This window comes from Harpegnathos saltator, unplaced genomic scaffold, assembly GCF_003227715.2.
Source record: "Harpegnathos saltator strain DR-91 unplaced genomic scaffold, Hsal_v8.6 scaffold174, whole genome shotgun sequence".
NCBI lineage: Eukaryota > Metazoa > Arthropoda > Insecta > Hymenoptera > Formicidae > Harpegnathos > Harpegnathos saltator.
In genome coordinates this window covers 560892-577500 of record NW_020229955.1, presented here as the reverse complement: position 1 = coordinate 577500, position 16609 = coordinate 560892, and the positions used below count along the sequence as shown (strand labels likewise).

General features: G+C 43.6%; 1 protein-coding gene across 2 annotated transcripts; it reads right to left on the bottom strand.

Annotated features, from left to right (window-relative positions):
• Positions 1-2036: 2036 nt before the first annotated feature.
• On the bottom strand, positions 2037-16309 carry LOC105189541 (synaptic vesicle glycoprotein 2B). Of its 2 annotated transcripts, XM_011151717.3 has the most exons (12): positions 14945-16309; positions 10621-10909; positions 9385-9532; positions 9129-9309; positions 8707-9028; positions 8457-8615; positions 8289-8377; positions 8035-8199; positions 7812-7931; positions 7496-7716; positions 7244-7406; positions 2037-7102 (listed from the first exon to the last, which is right to left on the bottom strand). In XM_011151717.3, the coding sequence occupies exons 2-12, from the start codon at positions 10891-10893 to the stop codon at positions 6922-6924; spliced, it is 2022 nt and encodes a 673-aa protein (XP_011150019.1). In that variant the 5' UTR covers positions 10894-10909; positions 14945-16309; the 3' UTR covers positions 2037-6921. The 2 variants fall into 2 exon arrangements, with proteins under 2 accessions (XP_011150019.1, XP_011150020.1); XM_011151718.3 differs by lacking the exons at positions 10621-10909; positions 14945-16309 and adding an exon at positions 9691-9925.
• Positions 16310-16609: the final 300 nt, after the last annotated feature.

The window sequence follows — 16609 nt, the reverse complement described above, 5'->3', positions numbered from 1 at the left end:
GATAGACCTTTTGAACTTTGGCATCGTTCGTATCTCTGTACTTGATTGCATTTGTGACAATCAAAAGATCCTTCACGAAAAAAAGTGAGAGAGAGAGAGAGAGAGAGAGAGAGAGAGAGAGAGAGGCGGGTGCGCGTCCAGTGATTTGAATACCAAATCACCGCCTCTTGTGCAATTCCTTCTCTTGGCTGTCTCTTCTTTTTTCTCTCCATATTCCGTCCCAAGTCCCTACGACCTTTCCATGTCTACCTGCGTGCCCCGCGTATTTTTAGGCGTGACACGCTTTCTTTGTGCCGGTCGAATCACCGTCACTAAAATAACTTATCGCAAAAAGCACACGCGGTACTGTTAAAATGACGCTTCTTTCATCTTTCCCTCTTCCTCTCTCACGTGTGCGTCCGTCGTATTCCTTAACACCTCACTCGATAACGCTCTCGACCAACACGAGCTTCTTGTCGACTCTATCACCTGTCTGTGCATTGGTGTTACTTACCATTGCGCTGAAACACCGACCAACGTTCGACAGTCGTAACGAGAAGATCCTCAATCTATAAATTTCATACGTGCCAATCAGAGCCTGAACATCAAGTAGCGGAACCATGGTTGGAACTTGGGAAAGGAGTGTCTGATTCATTAGACGATGCCTTTTCGCCGATTATAAAAAACTTTGCTGGAGCGTACAGTTTAATCTCATCATCCAATCTGCCTGTTCCTCGACATTTCAGGTTCATTACTGAATCTTCTTTCGACGACTCCTCGAGAGCCTGCGCACAACATTAGGCGATCATATACAGTCACGCAAAATTAAGATGAAAAGAATAATAAAGTAAAATAAGAAATACGGTTTTGTGGAAATATTTCGCAACTGGTTCTCTGAGTGAATTGAAATCACTATTGAGACTTTTGAGACATTCCACACGTTATTTCAGCGAGGACCACTTTAGATGAGAAGGATTATCTTGGCAAAGAGAGCGCGGGGTGGAAAAAGACAAAAGGATAAAAGAGAGGATCAGATGAAGACGAGAATCGACGGAAAAAAGAGAACCGAGTAACTTGGTTTAGCCTCTCCTAGGCTTTGTCTGTATGGGAGGACAGAGACATAGCCTAGAATAGGTTAGGTCAGGGCTCGTTCAGCATGATCATCTTCGTACACATTATCCTTCGGCGCCGGTCATGCAAGGGGGAACAGGAGGGCAGGCACGCCCAAGGTCAAGCTCAAGGTCAACAATCGTTGAGAACGATGGCGATATAACGTGCGCCCGCCCGCCTGAATTCGCGAGGAATTTTAATAAGCGTTATTAAATTAATTAGCGTCATATCGTGCCAGCGCTTTATACACGATAAAGAATAATGACGATAATTGGGAGCGAGCAAACATACAGGTTTAAAACGCGATCGTTAGAAAGCTGAAATTACCTGCACAAAGATACGAGCAGATATATAAATGTAGATGTTTGTAAAAATGTATACATAACTGAGTTCTGTTCCCTAATTGTCGAAATGTCTCTTATAATCGTCTAAAAAAAAGGACAAAGTTTACCACCCTCTGATCAACGCGGGTTTCGACTAGTTTCGACGGCTATTGCAATCGCTTGTTAATCGACACGTCTTCAGATGGCGTTACGATAGTACGTCAGTCGTCGTACAGGTAGGTCGCTTCTTTATTCGCGGTGAATTTGAATTATGTCATCGAATAGTTCAAATATATAAATCGATTTCATAATGTCGATAATAATAAGTAGATATGAACATAAATTGGCGGGTTGTTTATCGATAAGAAATGATTTGTAAATTATATGTCAAAATTCCCGAATAACAGCATCGTAGTTTCATACATGTCGACTCAGAATGTCGGTACAGAAAGTGTAACGAGAAACCAACAAATTTACGATTTCTTATTAATTCGACAAACTAAATTATATTATAAAATATCCCTGTGTATGTGTGTGTGTGTGAAGAAACAAAATTGCGAATTTGCGAATCTGTAGCGAAAGCACCATGTGAAAAGCAGAAGGAATAGAAAGTATAGACATATCTTTAGACTCAATAAATTTCTCATTTATATCATTCGTACAGCTCGCAAATTATTCTTAAATCCCGTCACACGCCGCAACTTTCGCTATAGAGAAGAAAATTGTATCTCGAGATCAAAATATAAATGGAGCCTCGAAACCGCGCGTTCGCCATTTCTACGCACTGCCTCTTCAGTCGGGAGAGAATCGAAACTATTCGTAAATATTACATTATTACACAGTGTCCTCTCAGGCGAACCACGAATTTTTCGAAACCCTTCGCTTCACATATCTCTATAATAAACGATCTTCAAAGAGCAGGATTTATCAAATTATCGCTATACGACATATTCGCGGACTCGCGGTTAGTTCTAAGAGCATAAAAACGTACACAGCTCGAAAGTACAAGTTGCAAGCATACAAAATATCGCGTGTCGCCGCATAAGATTATTCTCGCTCGTGCGATCGTGGCACGCCCCGATTCGTTCGTAAATTATATAACCCATTCACGCAGTCACGCGGAATACTCTCACAATGAGACGAGAGAGTCTCGCGAAAATCGATCGAAGATGTCTTTCTTCTTCGGCGACAAAAAAGCGCTCGCCAACTGGTTTTTGTCTATTATCTATCGGGATATACACTGAGCAAAACGATAATCCTCAATCATATATCGACACCACGTGACTGCGTTAATTATTGCCCCGATTGGCATGAAATCATACTACCGCTAAGGACTATATACAAATGAATCAACAAACTGAACGGCCAAGGGATAATCGACTTAACAGAGCGGTGATTACTCATGTAGTTCGCGCTAGAAACCGAGTCACGGTGATTATTGATCAATTAAACTGCCGTAATACGCGCGTATCAATCGATTATTCTTGTTCTTTTTTTCCGCGTGCGCCTCGACGCAAGCAATTAATAAGATTTTCACGAAAATATATTCCAAACAAACGACAGCCTCTCTGTTCATCCGGATTATCCTTCGAAATAAAATCGCACGCCACTGTCGTAAGATTCGTGGCGGCTCTCGTTGGACGATAGAAAAATTCCTAACATTTAATTAAATTAAATTCTCAACAGTGTCGCCTCGAAGCGCTATAATGACAGTCGAACGAACAAACGGTAAATTTTTATTGCGCAAATGAAAACGCTTTTGTAAAGCCGCTTGGTAATTTGAAATAACATATAATCCGATTGCATTTCTGTGAGGTGCAGTTTTCGCGAATCTGAATCGTAACAGATTGTTGTGTAATTATGCAACCGATCGAACGGGAAAACTTGAAAGACAAAGTAACTGACTCTAACTCCTACTGCCTATTCGTACGCAAGGTATATTGACACACACGTCGCGCAGTAACGATAACACATTGACATTTAAGACATCTTTCCTTATTAGGATTCATGTTCGAGCACGAATTCTCGATATGGCTGTATCTGACTGACGGTGTCTCGTAATGTATGACAGTATTGCTACGCTGATTAATTTCACATTACTTCAAATTTGCTAAAAATAACGATATGAATTTTGCAGTAACGTTATTAGAAAAAAAAAAAAACATCACACGTGTTCCATCACATTCGTACGCTCCTCCCTCTTCTCCACTGTGACTTTTACATGCACATAAAAATCACGTTTGAAAATATCGTTCCTATTCCCGTATGTACGAAAAAAGACGGCTGAAGACTATGCGATGCGATAGTCTTACAGAAATGCGGCAATCGAACACGAACTACGAAGGAAAAATTAAAACGCCTCCCGAAATCTTCCGGTGCCGGTGTGATTGTCGACTACATATTTACGTGAAAAAAAAAAAGGACCTTAACTTAACTCTAACAGTTTTCAGTTTTAACAATAAGAAGCAGTCTCTCTGTGTGACACAATGACTATCAACTGATTGCTTGTCCCGCAGTCTGATACTGAATAATGATATGATGTGATATGTATACGGCATATTTTCGGTAGAAACGGCAAACGATAAATTTGATATTCTCGTTCCTTGTACACGTACGCACCATCGTTTCTCTAACGTAGTCGTTTTCAATCAGTTGATAATCGCGTTGTGTGCAAAACAATAATGTACATTACACGCTATCGGCTAAACGTAACTCGCTAAAAAAAAAAAAAAAACATAAGTTCGGGAAATAGTGCGACACGACACGACAGACTCACTCTGCTCGATCAGTGCTTTAACTTGGTCTCGAGAGAGTCATCTCGCACGATCGCCTTTATCGCATTTCCCTACGTGTTCTAGTCAATAGTTCGACTAAGGTCTACGAATCTAGAGTGCTGACTCATAAATATGATATGTCGAGTAAAATGTAATATACCTACAAAGGTGATGATAAAATCTGAATGTTGTAGAGTAGAATTAATTACGTGAGGCTGCGCGCATGTATTCGTGTATGTATGTGTGTGTGTGTGTGTGTGTGTGGGCCGGCGCCGATGTCGTCACCTCGAATCGTAACGCTGATTGCGTTTCTTCGTCTATCAATTTTCGATGTACAAAAAAAGAAGCAGAGCTGATAAGAGCATCACATGGTCCCAATGATGAGTTTTCACGTACATGCTTACTTTTATCATCAAGTTCTGATCGACATCACGTGTCTCGACGTTCGCGTAGAGCAACAGCGGCACCGACATGACTTCGCCCGATACGACCAGGTGGTTTACGACGAGGGTGTGTGTGATCTTTTCTCCCTAAAAGCAGAAACGAACTGTTTACATGTTTTTGAAATTTTCATTCGCGGAAAAAACAACATAAAATCATCCCCAGGATAATCGCTGGAATGTAATAATAGCGTTTGCGCGTCGATCGGCCAATTGAACGATCCTCTTTCGTTTCTACTTCTCTCTCTGAAACGTCTGTAAACCTCGGTCTGTATATCATCTCTCTCTCTCTCCCTCTCTCTCTCTCTCTCTCTCTCTCTCTCTCTCTCTCTCTCTCGTATAGATATAGATCGATCGCCAACAATTTGATATGAAAAAAATTCACTAACCGTGATGGGACGTAAACATTTATACTATTTAAGTCTGCCGACAGTAGCTTCTGCCTGTCTGATAAATTCTCCCCGAAGATCCAACGATCCGTACCCTCGAGTTCCTGGATCATCGCCGTTAACTTCTTATTTACGTTTTTATTGCCTACAAATAGGTTTTCTCTCAACTCTTTGTGTTTATATTATTTCACCACTGCCACTCATCCGTTGCCTATCGTGTCAGCGACAGTAAAACTTCAGCAAAGTTTTCCCAAGTGGACCGTAAAGATATGATATTTTGTCTGTATATGCATATGTATGTATACGTGAAGACGTGTAATTCTGGTTTCCCATTTTGTAGAAAATAACGTTTTACGTTATTCATTCATATACGTGTCACTGGAGAGTCAGATGCATGTTCACAATTGAACATACCGTAAGCTTAAAGACGATTAACGTTGACTAGAGGCGATAATCTCTTGGATTTACGCTATAAAGCTGAATTATCTATCTCTTTCCTGTCCGAAAGTCTTTATCTATAAGAATTGAGGTCTCATACGGCAGCGTTTATATTACGTGAATAATACCTTCCTCTCTTTTTCGCTCTCTTTCTCTCTACCCCTCTTCTCTTCCCCTTCCTTCCTCTTTCTCTCACTCTCTCTCTCTCTCTCTCTCTCTTTCGGTCATCGAATTAGCGAAAATCTAGCGTCTAGTTAATGGATCTAATGCATGCTAATAAATCGGTAAAAAGCGGAAATACTGAATACATAATTGCTTGATCACTTCCCCATTCATAGGAATGTTCTCCGCGCGTGAACATGTGAAGAGTTTCACATGTTCATTTTTCTTCCAGTAGATCTTCCTCATGAGAACATACAAAACGATTGTTTCCTACACACATTTCCGTATATGCAATACGATGAAGATTTTTGTGTAGAGTTTTCGCGTCCAAACGAATAGGTGTATTCCTCCGTGAGCTATAACGGAGTGATATCGAAGTTTCACATTATGTTTCACGCTATCGTTTAGCTTATCGATCGAAAGTAAGAACAGCTATGTATGAGCTTCTATCTATGAGCCTCGTGTATCTCTCGAATAATTGAGATATCAAATTGCACTGCCGATAATATACCAGAAAAATTCTCTAATTTACGTTTCTTATTATATACGACGTATCGTTACGGATGACTGTGTGCATCCTCTATCCATTAAAATTGACACGTTTGGCGGCGTATGCCTTATTAAAATAGTTGCACATGTGTGTGTTTGTGTGTATGTGTGTGTACGTATGTGTGATCGTGTGTACATATCTTCCATATCTTTTGTTCGATATTTGTGTAACAGTTTATATCATCAAAGATAAAACAGCGAAGTATAATCGTATAATTCCAGAATGAATATCTTGCGTATGGAAATCACTTCAGTCATCTCATCGTTCAATCTTGGAATCTTTCTCTCTTTAACGTTCGATTTTACCGAACATCTCACGTTTCACAAACGATAGGATACGAGAGTACTTTGATCCAACTCCGGGAACTCTGTTGCGTTAACAAGCTAAAGACCGAGTTAGAAACGTTCTGTGCGCTTCAAATATGCAAGTGTCCTCAGAGGCAACACAGTGCCTTATCTTTGATATTACTTAGGATATGTCACTTTGTACAAAGTCTCGTTTTCTAAAAAATTCTTTTCCTTTTGATCGATAAATTATTGACATGTGTTTAAAACATCATTCTTCGAGTAAACCCTAAGAATATAGGAAACGAGCTTCTTCTGCCTCTTCCGTCTCTGACGCACTCGGGATTTTCTTTTGAAAATCCAATTTTCAAATTCACGAGACGAATTCCCCCGTTCGTTGCCCCATACGCAACAACCAAATGTTGACTTCAAATAAACGTCGTTGCCGTTCTTCTCCGCGACGACAGAAAGCTTATAAGAAGACCGTATGAGTGTGAGGCAATTTAAGGGTCGCAACACTGGCGATCAATAACGTCAGCGCGGTTAATAGTGCAGGCGCGATTAACGGTGCAGTCACGAATGCCTGATATATCGTGGTTCCTATCAGTCCTGATATTCTTATTGCCGCTGCTATAAGTCCAAAACCAGTACACCTGTAAAAACACGATGACGTCAACGGGCGTTAACTTTTCTAAGCTTGGCGGATTATTCCAAGTTTGACGAACATTAACGACTTGGAAAAAAAATATCTATTTTTTAAAATGTTTTTAATGGAAAGTTTCTCGTTTTATTACCTCAAGTGTGTAGGGAAGCTCTCGACTGTCGCCAAAGTTAACGATGTCCAACCAACAGCGAAAACAGCTATGAAGCCGCCCTCGAAACCAAGAACAGCTGAACTGTTCCTGCGTATAAATATCAGACACAGCGCAATAACGGAAGAGAAAAACAGCGAGGAACCTGAGCGCAAAGAACAAATGCTCATCATCGAGTGAACGAGTTACAGCAGAAAATCGCACCAGTTGCCTTCGTCTATATTATCCACTGACCGATCAATTTTGGCCGCTGGAGAACGGTAAGTGCCAAACCAGCCAGTGCGGCGGCAGGCACGAAAGCCAATTGAGCAACGAGGTGAGCATGCAACGCTTCTTCGATATAAATATTGTAGTCCAGATCGAGAGTCGGACATGACCCACTTAAACTCAGTTCCGTGTTATTCTCCAATTTACACCTGGTGAAAACTTGTGCAGATAAGTCCGTGTCAACAAATCTGTAACGAAATATATTCGTTTAGTGATGTGTTTGTGTGTTTTGTTGTGTTTTGTGTGTATATATGACACACATATACATTTGATATATACTTACTTGGAATATACAATAACACTGTCCCTAAAATGAGTCTTGCTAGACTTAATGTTACTGAATTCTACTGATTGGAAGGTACAGTTATCAAAGTCGACATGGCTGAATACCATCTTAGTAAATCTGAAAATATTGAGAGATTACAAAGTACAATTAGTCGTTGCATCTTCAATCGTAGAATTTATCTTCTATCGCTTATCGTCACACGTCGGAGCGACGTTCGTACTTGCAGTTCAAAAATGTGGAGTCTTTGTACTGACGATTTTCCCAAGAGCCACTAAATGTTGTGCCATTGAAATACACTCTGTGAAAGTGTTCCGTGTGTGCTTCGTATTCAATTGCTCGTAAGAGTTTCAGATATTCCGGGCACCATATCATCAGACCGTAAAGGCTGAACGCAGCATAAATGAAGTGAGTTTTCGTGTATTCTTAATCATAGTAATAGTGTAGATATTTGAATATTTATATTTAAAAACTCACCTGAACGAAGCGGCGAACCAAATAGTCAACAGGACCATAGTCACACGTAAATGAGGTGTCGTGAACAACTCCAGGAAAGAATTCCAAAACTAAGCATAAATAGCAAATCCAATATTATTGTTGGAATATTAATTTGCGTGATCGGTAACTGCGTTCGCCGGTATTTACCATTTCGATCGAATATATTATGTCGGCCAGAACACTGGTGTGATTGCTCGGAGAAGGTGGTGCCAAACCACGAGGTCTTTTAGTTGGGAGTTCCAGTTCAGAAAGCTGATATTGAGCACCTGTTGCACCTTTTCGTGCATTATTCTTTTTATATATCCTCTGAGAAATATTAAATTATTGTAAACGATACAGAGGAGAATGCATCATAAAAGTCAGAAAAATCAATTGTCCTTGGTTGTGTTGTGCATACCTGGTAAACCATCATTGCTTCCACATCTCTACCAGCCTCTACGAGATACCTTGGACTTTCCGGCAGAAAGATGAGACCAATCGTGGAACACAATGCCGGCAGACAACACAGCAACAGGAAACGATGCCAGGCACTGAAATGTTCCTTATTTTCAAGAACAACCATTTCTCCTGTTGTGGGTACCACTGCCCATGCCAAGAGAGCAGCATAAACACCTCCAAGGGCTCCAGCTGTCACGAGAATTCCTGTCCAACGGCCTCTGCTTAACCGTGGACAGCATTCCGCAAGATAGGCAAACGCCAATGGTACACTTCCCCCGACTCTGTAAAATACAACATGAAAAATACAACATGAAGAAATGTCAATATAAAATAAATTGATTGAGGAGCGAATTGTGCACAAAATGAAAAGAAGTAGCTTACCCAATAGCTGAGCAAAATCTAGCTGTCATAAAAGTACCGTAGGTAGGCATAAATGCTGCGACACTACTGAACAAAACATGTACAGACATAGCAGACAAGAGAGATCTACGTCTCCCTAGTCTGTCTCCAAGACCACCCCAGAATAATCCACCCAATGCAAGACCAACAAGAGTAATGTTACCTGCAACATGATATTGATATCACGTCAGTGAGACAGAAGTTTAGAGACAACAGAATTGCAACAATGATAACTAACCGAGCCATCCTTTTTCACTGTCTTCAATGCACAGCTCAACTTCTGCACTTGGTAGTATGTAAGGAACAACGAAAAACTCAACGGTATCCGCAGCAAGACTCAAGCCTGTGCAGAACGCAGCAAATATCTGGAAGTAACCGACTCCAGCCTGCAACATTACAAAGACATCGTTATGTTACTCTGACACTGTCCAATATAATTTTGTCTTTTTCTTGAAATGAAAAATGGAAGTGTTTACTGCGAGACAGTCGAACACAATCGCTACCACCACCACTGCCACTGAAGTGTCAAATGAGGAATATTTACTGGGAAATCCTTTAAATAGCCTGGTACCTCGCGTGGTACATATTTCGGTTTAACAATCGACTCGTCCAGGACGTCCTCCATCTTGCTAAGGTAAAAAGGATTCGGACTTGTGAGAAACAGAGTGGTCATTCACTGTGAGCAAACGGTCTGACAAAAAACGACGCCATTTCGTCTAGGTTATGTTTTTATTATACTCTGCATTCTGTACTCGACGCTCCGCGACTGATCATTCCCGATAGCCAATAAAGTGGCACTATTCAAATCTAAAATTCTATCATTGGTATGATCTCAGAAATCGATCGTTGGATCAGTACGCGTTTCGATACACATGTCGATGTCACTTCGATGCACGTTTCGAGAATCGTTAGTATTTGAAAATATTCATGGCCGCTGTTGCACAAGAGAATAGAGGTAACTTTTTTAATGCTTATTTTTCCAACGAAAGATAAACGAGAAATAAATAAAGTTCAATTTTCAATATCTTATAAGAACTATGAAACACATCGCAAAGTTGCGTTTTCTCAATCGGTTGGTCGATTCGGGATGCCTGTTTTGATGATTTCTCGAGAAACTGAGAATTTAGTGCTTTGTTGTAAAAAAAGAAAAGGATAAGGTAAGGACATCGATTTTTTATTAGCTAGTAAAGAGTCAATGCTACTGAAACAAACAATCGCGACTTTTGCTTTGTCGAAAAGGTTAACTCCTCTGTCTAACCTAATCTCAACTCAGGCAAAAGAGAAAATCATGATGACATTAAAATGACGTTAATATGATGAGGGAGTTCTCTGTTCTCTGAGGAAAGTTCTCAGTTTTTCATCATGATTCGGTCATTTTCTCATCATTTTGACGTCATCATGATTTTCTGTTCTACCTGGGAAGAGAGGGGAGGGTTCCGCACGCACGATAGTCGTTTGATAGTCATGGCATCACCTGTTTTATAGCATCCTCGTGGAACTGCGCCAGGAGAGTCGCGTCCGCGGTGGAGTCGATGAGATCGTGCTCCGCGGAATCAGCCGATGCCGAGTTCACGCCGGCCGTGGTGACGCTCGCCGGTTGCGTCGTCATCTCCTCGGTGTAGAGACCGGTTCTAGTGTTGAGAATGCGTTCGCCGCCGCCTGTTTTCGTCGCGCTGCCGCCGGAGGGTGCGAGGCCGCCGCCACCACTGCCAACAAGCCACTGGCTTTCCTCCTCCGATGAGGGCATCACTGCCAGAAACCATCTGGAAGCAAGATAATGGCGATAATGAGCAATTAACGCGAGGGATCCTCTCGTTAATACCGCCCACTAATACGTCCTTCATGTGTTACGCGATAATTATATTCGACAATCTCTCTTCGCTCCAGGCCCCGTGGCAGGTAATTGTGCGTAATTAATAAAGCAGATCCGCCCGGTGAGTATCTCCGGCGAATTGAACTTGAATACCCAATACTCGCATACACACGGTGGCAGCCGAGATCCGTGATAGGCCGCGCTGTGTGTGTATGACGCAGATAAGATAAAGCGCGCACATTCAAGTCGTGATAAAGACGGACACGTAAGTCGAATCAATATTGAGGATACTGTCGAGGATACGTCGAGCCGGAAGTTTCCGACAAACATTCGAGGAAGAATCGCAGTAGCGACTCCTAGGGACAGGAGAGAGATTGCTCTCTTGCGGGAGAGATCCGCAGCGCCGTTCCGCTCCATACACGACGCGCGTCATCGCGCACACGAACTGTTCCGTGCTTTTTATTTGCTTCCGCGACGCTTCGTTTAACCGAGGCTATCGATATAATGTTAAACCAGCAATTTCCGACGAAGCGCGAAGAAACGGAGCGGCGATGAAAGCACGTATGTGTGTGTATGTGTGTGTGTGTGTGTGTGTGTGTGTGTGTGTGTGTGTGTGTGTGCGCGTGTGTGTTTGTGTGTGTGCGTGCATCAAGCGGCACGCTCGATCATGGCTTCGCTCGCGGCTCGAAGGAACTTATCTCGCGTGGTGCACGTGCGTGGAAAAGCGTGCGTCATGTTTCTGCTTATAAGCGTATGGCCCCACGCGGTTCACTGACCACGGTGCACGATATTCGCGGCGACAAGTGATAGATATTCGACATTCGCTCGAGCTTATCATCAACGTCTTCGAGCGTCGCCGATAAGCGAGTATTTGCATTGGCGTTCGTTTCTCGCGGATCTCGGCCGAGAAATCGCGATGACGGATCGGTCGAATCATACACAAGCGGTGCGCGCGTCAAACTCATCATTCGCTTCAAGTGGATCGATAAAAATCTCTCTGAACTCCAATCAGATGAGTCAAGATTTTATCGATGAACAATAATTACTCACAGCTTTTATGAGAGACTCGCGAATACTTAAACTTGTGGAATACTTGAAACAAGTGACATTGGCTTGATATATATATATATATATATATATATATGTATATATCTTTTTGTGTATGTATCGTATCGTTCTCTCAAGGATTTTCCAAATCGGAAAACTCTCGAGTCTAGCGACGATGTAACGATTACTTTTCTTTTCCGCAGGTAATTGGCACGACATGCATACACACACGTCATCGCATTGCCGTACCTACGTCGCAGTCCTTTGACTCATACATCCTGCATGCGGATATACAGCCTTGCCTATCGTTGACCTTAGCCGGGCTATCGGGCGCCAGCGGGTAGCGGCTTTCGCGTGCACTTGCATTTCGCGGCGGTAATGCAGCGTTCATAAGCCGCACATTGAAACATGCGGAGGTCGCGTTCCGCCAAGGCTGATTAATTCCCGGAATTAATGCGACCGGCCGCAGCACGCGTATCACAGGCTCTTTCCTGAATCTGTGCATACACACACACACACACACACATATACACACATACCATGCTAATTCATCGATTTCCGCATGGATTGCATACGACCGCACGAGGTATACAGCTTTCTGTAATTTACACTTAGGAGCTCAAACACACACACACACACACGCACGATCGGACATCCGAATGTCGCGGTCTCCTCGCGATTTTCTTATTGTCAGTTAGACTTTCGAAACGCGTCGGTGCATTTTTGCGAAACGGACGCGACCGCGAACACACGAACGATTCATCGATCCGAAAGCAATTACGCGACTCGGCGGTGGTGCATCATGTATTTCCGTATTTTCCGAGCGCAACGTGTGAGCACACACCGAGAAACAGATACGTGCTCACCGCGCCGGCTGCGAGTGCGAGAGTGTGCATGCACCACCGCGGTGCATACACGCGGCGCACGTGTCAACCTCGCGCGCCAATGTCGCCGCCGACAGTCACGGCCGTGCGCGACTTGCGTTTTCGTAGTTCTCTATTTTCCACATCGTTGGTTATTTTTGCAACGCGACACCGTCGTTGCTGTCGCGGCGACCGCGACGGCGGGCGAATTAGCATCTCGTACTTGCCCTTACACGAACATTATGCAGGACAAATGCGCACGCGGGTTCAATCCCGAAATGGCAAAGCTCCAAGATGCTTCGGAGAGGGATTCTGTTTCTTCGCGAAACTTCGACTTCACTTGAAGGAACGTTTACGTCCCGCTAAAAATGTTCCTCGAGAAGCAAGTGTTCGCAAGCGCGAATCCATGTGGGTTGGGAGGAAAGATATTTTATATCCGATTTTTATTTCAGATGTCTGCGCGGGCGACATCTCCTTCTCAAAGTTTGCGCTCTTGTTTGCCAAGAAACTCAACGTTGCAAATTGGGCAAGTTGCAGCGAATGATGGATGACACCTTGTGACATTTTCGCCGAGGAGAAATCGACTCGGCAAGTCGCATCAGGGATTCGCGTGCGCGCGCGTCCGGGACGCTCCGTACAATTATAATACTCGAGTGGTTCGCATTAGTAAGCGAAGAGGATCTGGCGATATCAATGTCGCTCGGAGATGGATATGCGTCACGTAAATCGAGTCGCTTCTTGTTAGGTACAAGGCACAAGATTGCGTGTCAGTCAATGCGTTTTATCAAAGGCATTTATGCAGAAAAAAATATCGCTACTCTGCTTTTACTGCTAAGAATGTTTCGTGCTCAGTTTAATTTGCCTCTTTTAGGAATCAGTTACTTTTAACAAAGAAAATTTTTTTTAATATTTAAAAACTCATGTTTTATACAGGAAACAAACTGAATATTCTCGAAGTACTAAACTTATTAGAGTCCAGAACTTTAAATCTTTGAGTAAATTTGACATTTCTGATGAACATACGATAGATTTACGAATACATAATAAATTTATGAAATACTCGAAAGCAGTATCTACTCGAAAGCAGTATATATATATATTTTTTTTTCTATATGTACGATTTTCAACCCGACATTGTATGTAAAGCTGAAAGTTCTTCAAGTAATTCCAATAGCAATATTAACCTTGGAATGGATACTGAGCTAGTACATTAGCTCAGAAGATGCTAAATTTCTCTCGCTTATCTTATCAGACTATATCGGTAACTTTGATACTCTTATGTAAAATTATGCATTACAATGAAGCGTGTCATAACTGTGTAATTTCATTGGACCTTTGTGCTACAGCGACGATCCATTTTGGTCGGCGTCCACTTATAAGTGCAAAAATCACCTATCCATTCCAAGATCAAGTTGTGACACATAACATCTGATGTATTCAGATCTAATAATAGTCAGCTTGGACTATGTTTTAACAAGCCAACGCAATTGGTGCGCTTATTATCGTCATATTCGGGCGTTACGCCGTCGACATGCACGTATCTACGTACGTGTCGCACGTGGGGGCGACGCAATGTCCATAGACAAATGTGCGGCCGACCAGCTCGAGCCAAGCGGTGATGCGCTATGCGTAACAGAGGGAACCGCGGGACGTGCAATTTATAAAGAAGCTTATTCTTGGGCACGCACTGGTGCACGAGAGTTCATCGGCAATTACCGTGGCTGAGGAACCGCGCCGAAAATACGCCGTCGAGCACTTGTCGTAAAATTAACAATAACACGCGCGCGGCCGCGTTTATCGCGACGCGCGTTTACGAGAAGAAACTGCAATTGGGACGAAAGAGAGTCCATCGTTTCGGCCAGACTGTGGTTACAATTTTGCCCCCGTATTTCTCACGCCCGAAATCGCGAAATTAAATCGTGCACGCCGGCTAACCGAAGAAGGTATCGAAGAAGAGGCGCGGTCGACAAGAACAAAAATACGCACGGGCCGTTCTACGACGCGCTCGCGCGTAAATTAATGTCATTAGAGTCGCATATCTCGAGTCCTTATCGCGTCACGTGTAAATTACATACCTGGTTGATAGGGAGTCGCCGTAAAATACTGCACCTTCCCAATGATAATGCTGCGTCTCTCTCTCTCTCTCTTTGTCCCGCAGATTTCACCGTCGGATAGAAATCCCGGCGATCAGCCTCTGGTCTTAACTCCGCTCGATTAACGTCCTCGATGACGACGCTGGTGAATCGTGGCGGTCGGATTATCGATTGAGAGCATCACCGTCGACGTAGAGCGCAAGGAGGCGACAACTTCCACGGCCTCCGACGCTTTTCACGCTGACACCGGGTCTGCTGTTTTATTCAACACCCGTCGCGAGGCAGCTCGTTTCTTCGTCAACGGCCGCTACTATCGATGGCTCGTCAAGCCCGCTTCTTTACACGCGTATATCGTTGATAGAAGCACGGCCAATCAAACGCGCGAATCGCGCATAATGATTTTGCATAATGATATCACGAAAATTTCGTCGCGCGCGAAATGACGCGAGATCTCCGCCACGTCGAGTGGCGAGCTTCGCACTGACGAGACTTTGCATATCGGCACAGTCGGCACTCAATCTCTCTTGATATTTACATAACAACGTGTATGAACGAATATCGTGAGCGATTTTTCAAAGACGGAGAACAGGATAGTGATGGAGAGATAGACAGATAGATAGATAGATAGATAACATACATACAGAAAGAGAGAAAGGGATGGGGGGAGGGAGAGAGAGAGAGAGAGAGAGAGAGAGAGAGAAAGAAAGAAAGGAAGATTACTTCCCCATCTACTCGACGGGATTGTATCTTGATATACTTGACAATATCTACTTGTGTCACGGCAGCCGAGACCTACGACAACCAGCGCAACCGTCACCGGTCGTTCGTGTAATCTTGCGTTAAATCCTGCGCGATACGAATCACCGTGTCACCTACATATACACGCGCGCGCGCGCGCGCACACACAAACACACAATTCGGACTTCACATTTATCCGTTCGGCTTATCCGTGCTTATTCATGCGATCCGAAGCAAGAGACTCTTCCTCGTCGCGTGTTTTGTTCGCACGTATCTTTCCGGGTTGTCAGGGATCAATGCGGTGGCGGTAGGACGGCGGAGAAGGCGGTGATCGGTCGCGAGGCCGAATGCGAGATTGCGAGACGAGATTGCCCCTTGACGAGACGTCACACCGCGGTTACTTTTTAATCTTGCGGACAACTCTATATCGCGATTGCATGCCGCCACGACTGCGAGGACACTACGTACGCTCGCCGGCAGCAGCAGCTCGTGAAAAACGATCGACTCGGTGACATTTTCAGAGCACGTAGTACATACTGGGAGAAACAACACGGTCGTGCCGCCACGCACTGACGCCGCCTGCGCGCGTATCGATTCGCGTCGCGACGCTCGACGGCCACTACGAGGTGGCATGTTCGCTCTTCGACCGGCGCGCGCGGGCTTCTCTCTGCCTGCCTGCGCGCGCGCGCGTGTACGTGCACGTGACACCCGATATTAATTATATTTTTTAAGAAACGAAGATTGTACCGTCGTGGTCTGTCTCTCTCTCTCTCTCTCTCTGCTGCGCAAAGAGATGTTGCTCTTGACCTGAAAACTACTTGCTATAAATATACACACCACACGACTAAGTTAGATGAATACAAAAGAGAGCTACATTACGCTTGTCACGTACAAGATACGCATATTGAT

Excerpts from the sequence above, each read along its gene's own strand:
- LOC105189541 (XM_011151717.3), bottom strand. The coding sequence starts at position 10,893 with ATGCCCTCATCGGAGGAGGAAAGCCAGTGGCTTGTTGGCAGTGGTGGC. Across the intron at positions 9,533-10,620 it reads ACGAGGATGCTATAAAACAG|GCTGGAGTCGGTTACTTCCA; the intron begins GTGATGCCATGA and ends GTAATGTTGCAG. Across the intron at positions 7,407-7,495 it reads CCAGCGGCCAAAATTGATCG|GTTCCTCGCTGTTTTTCTCT; the intron begins GTCAGTGGATAA and ends CTTTGCGCTCAG.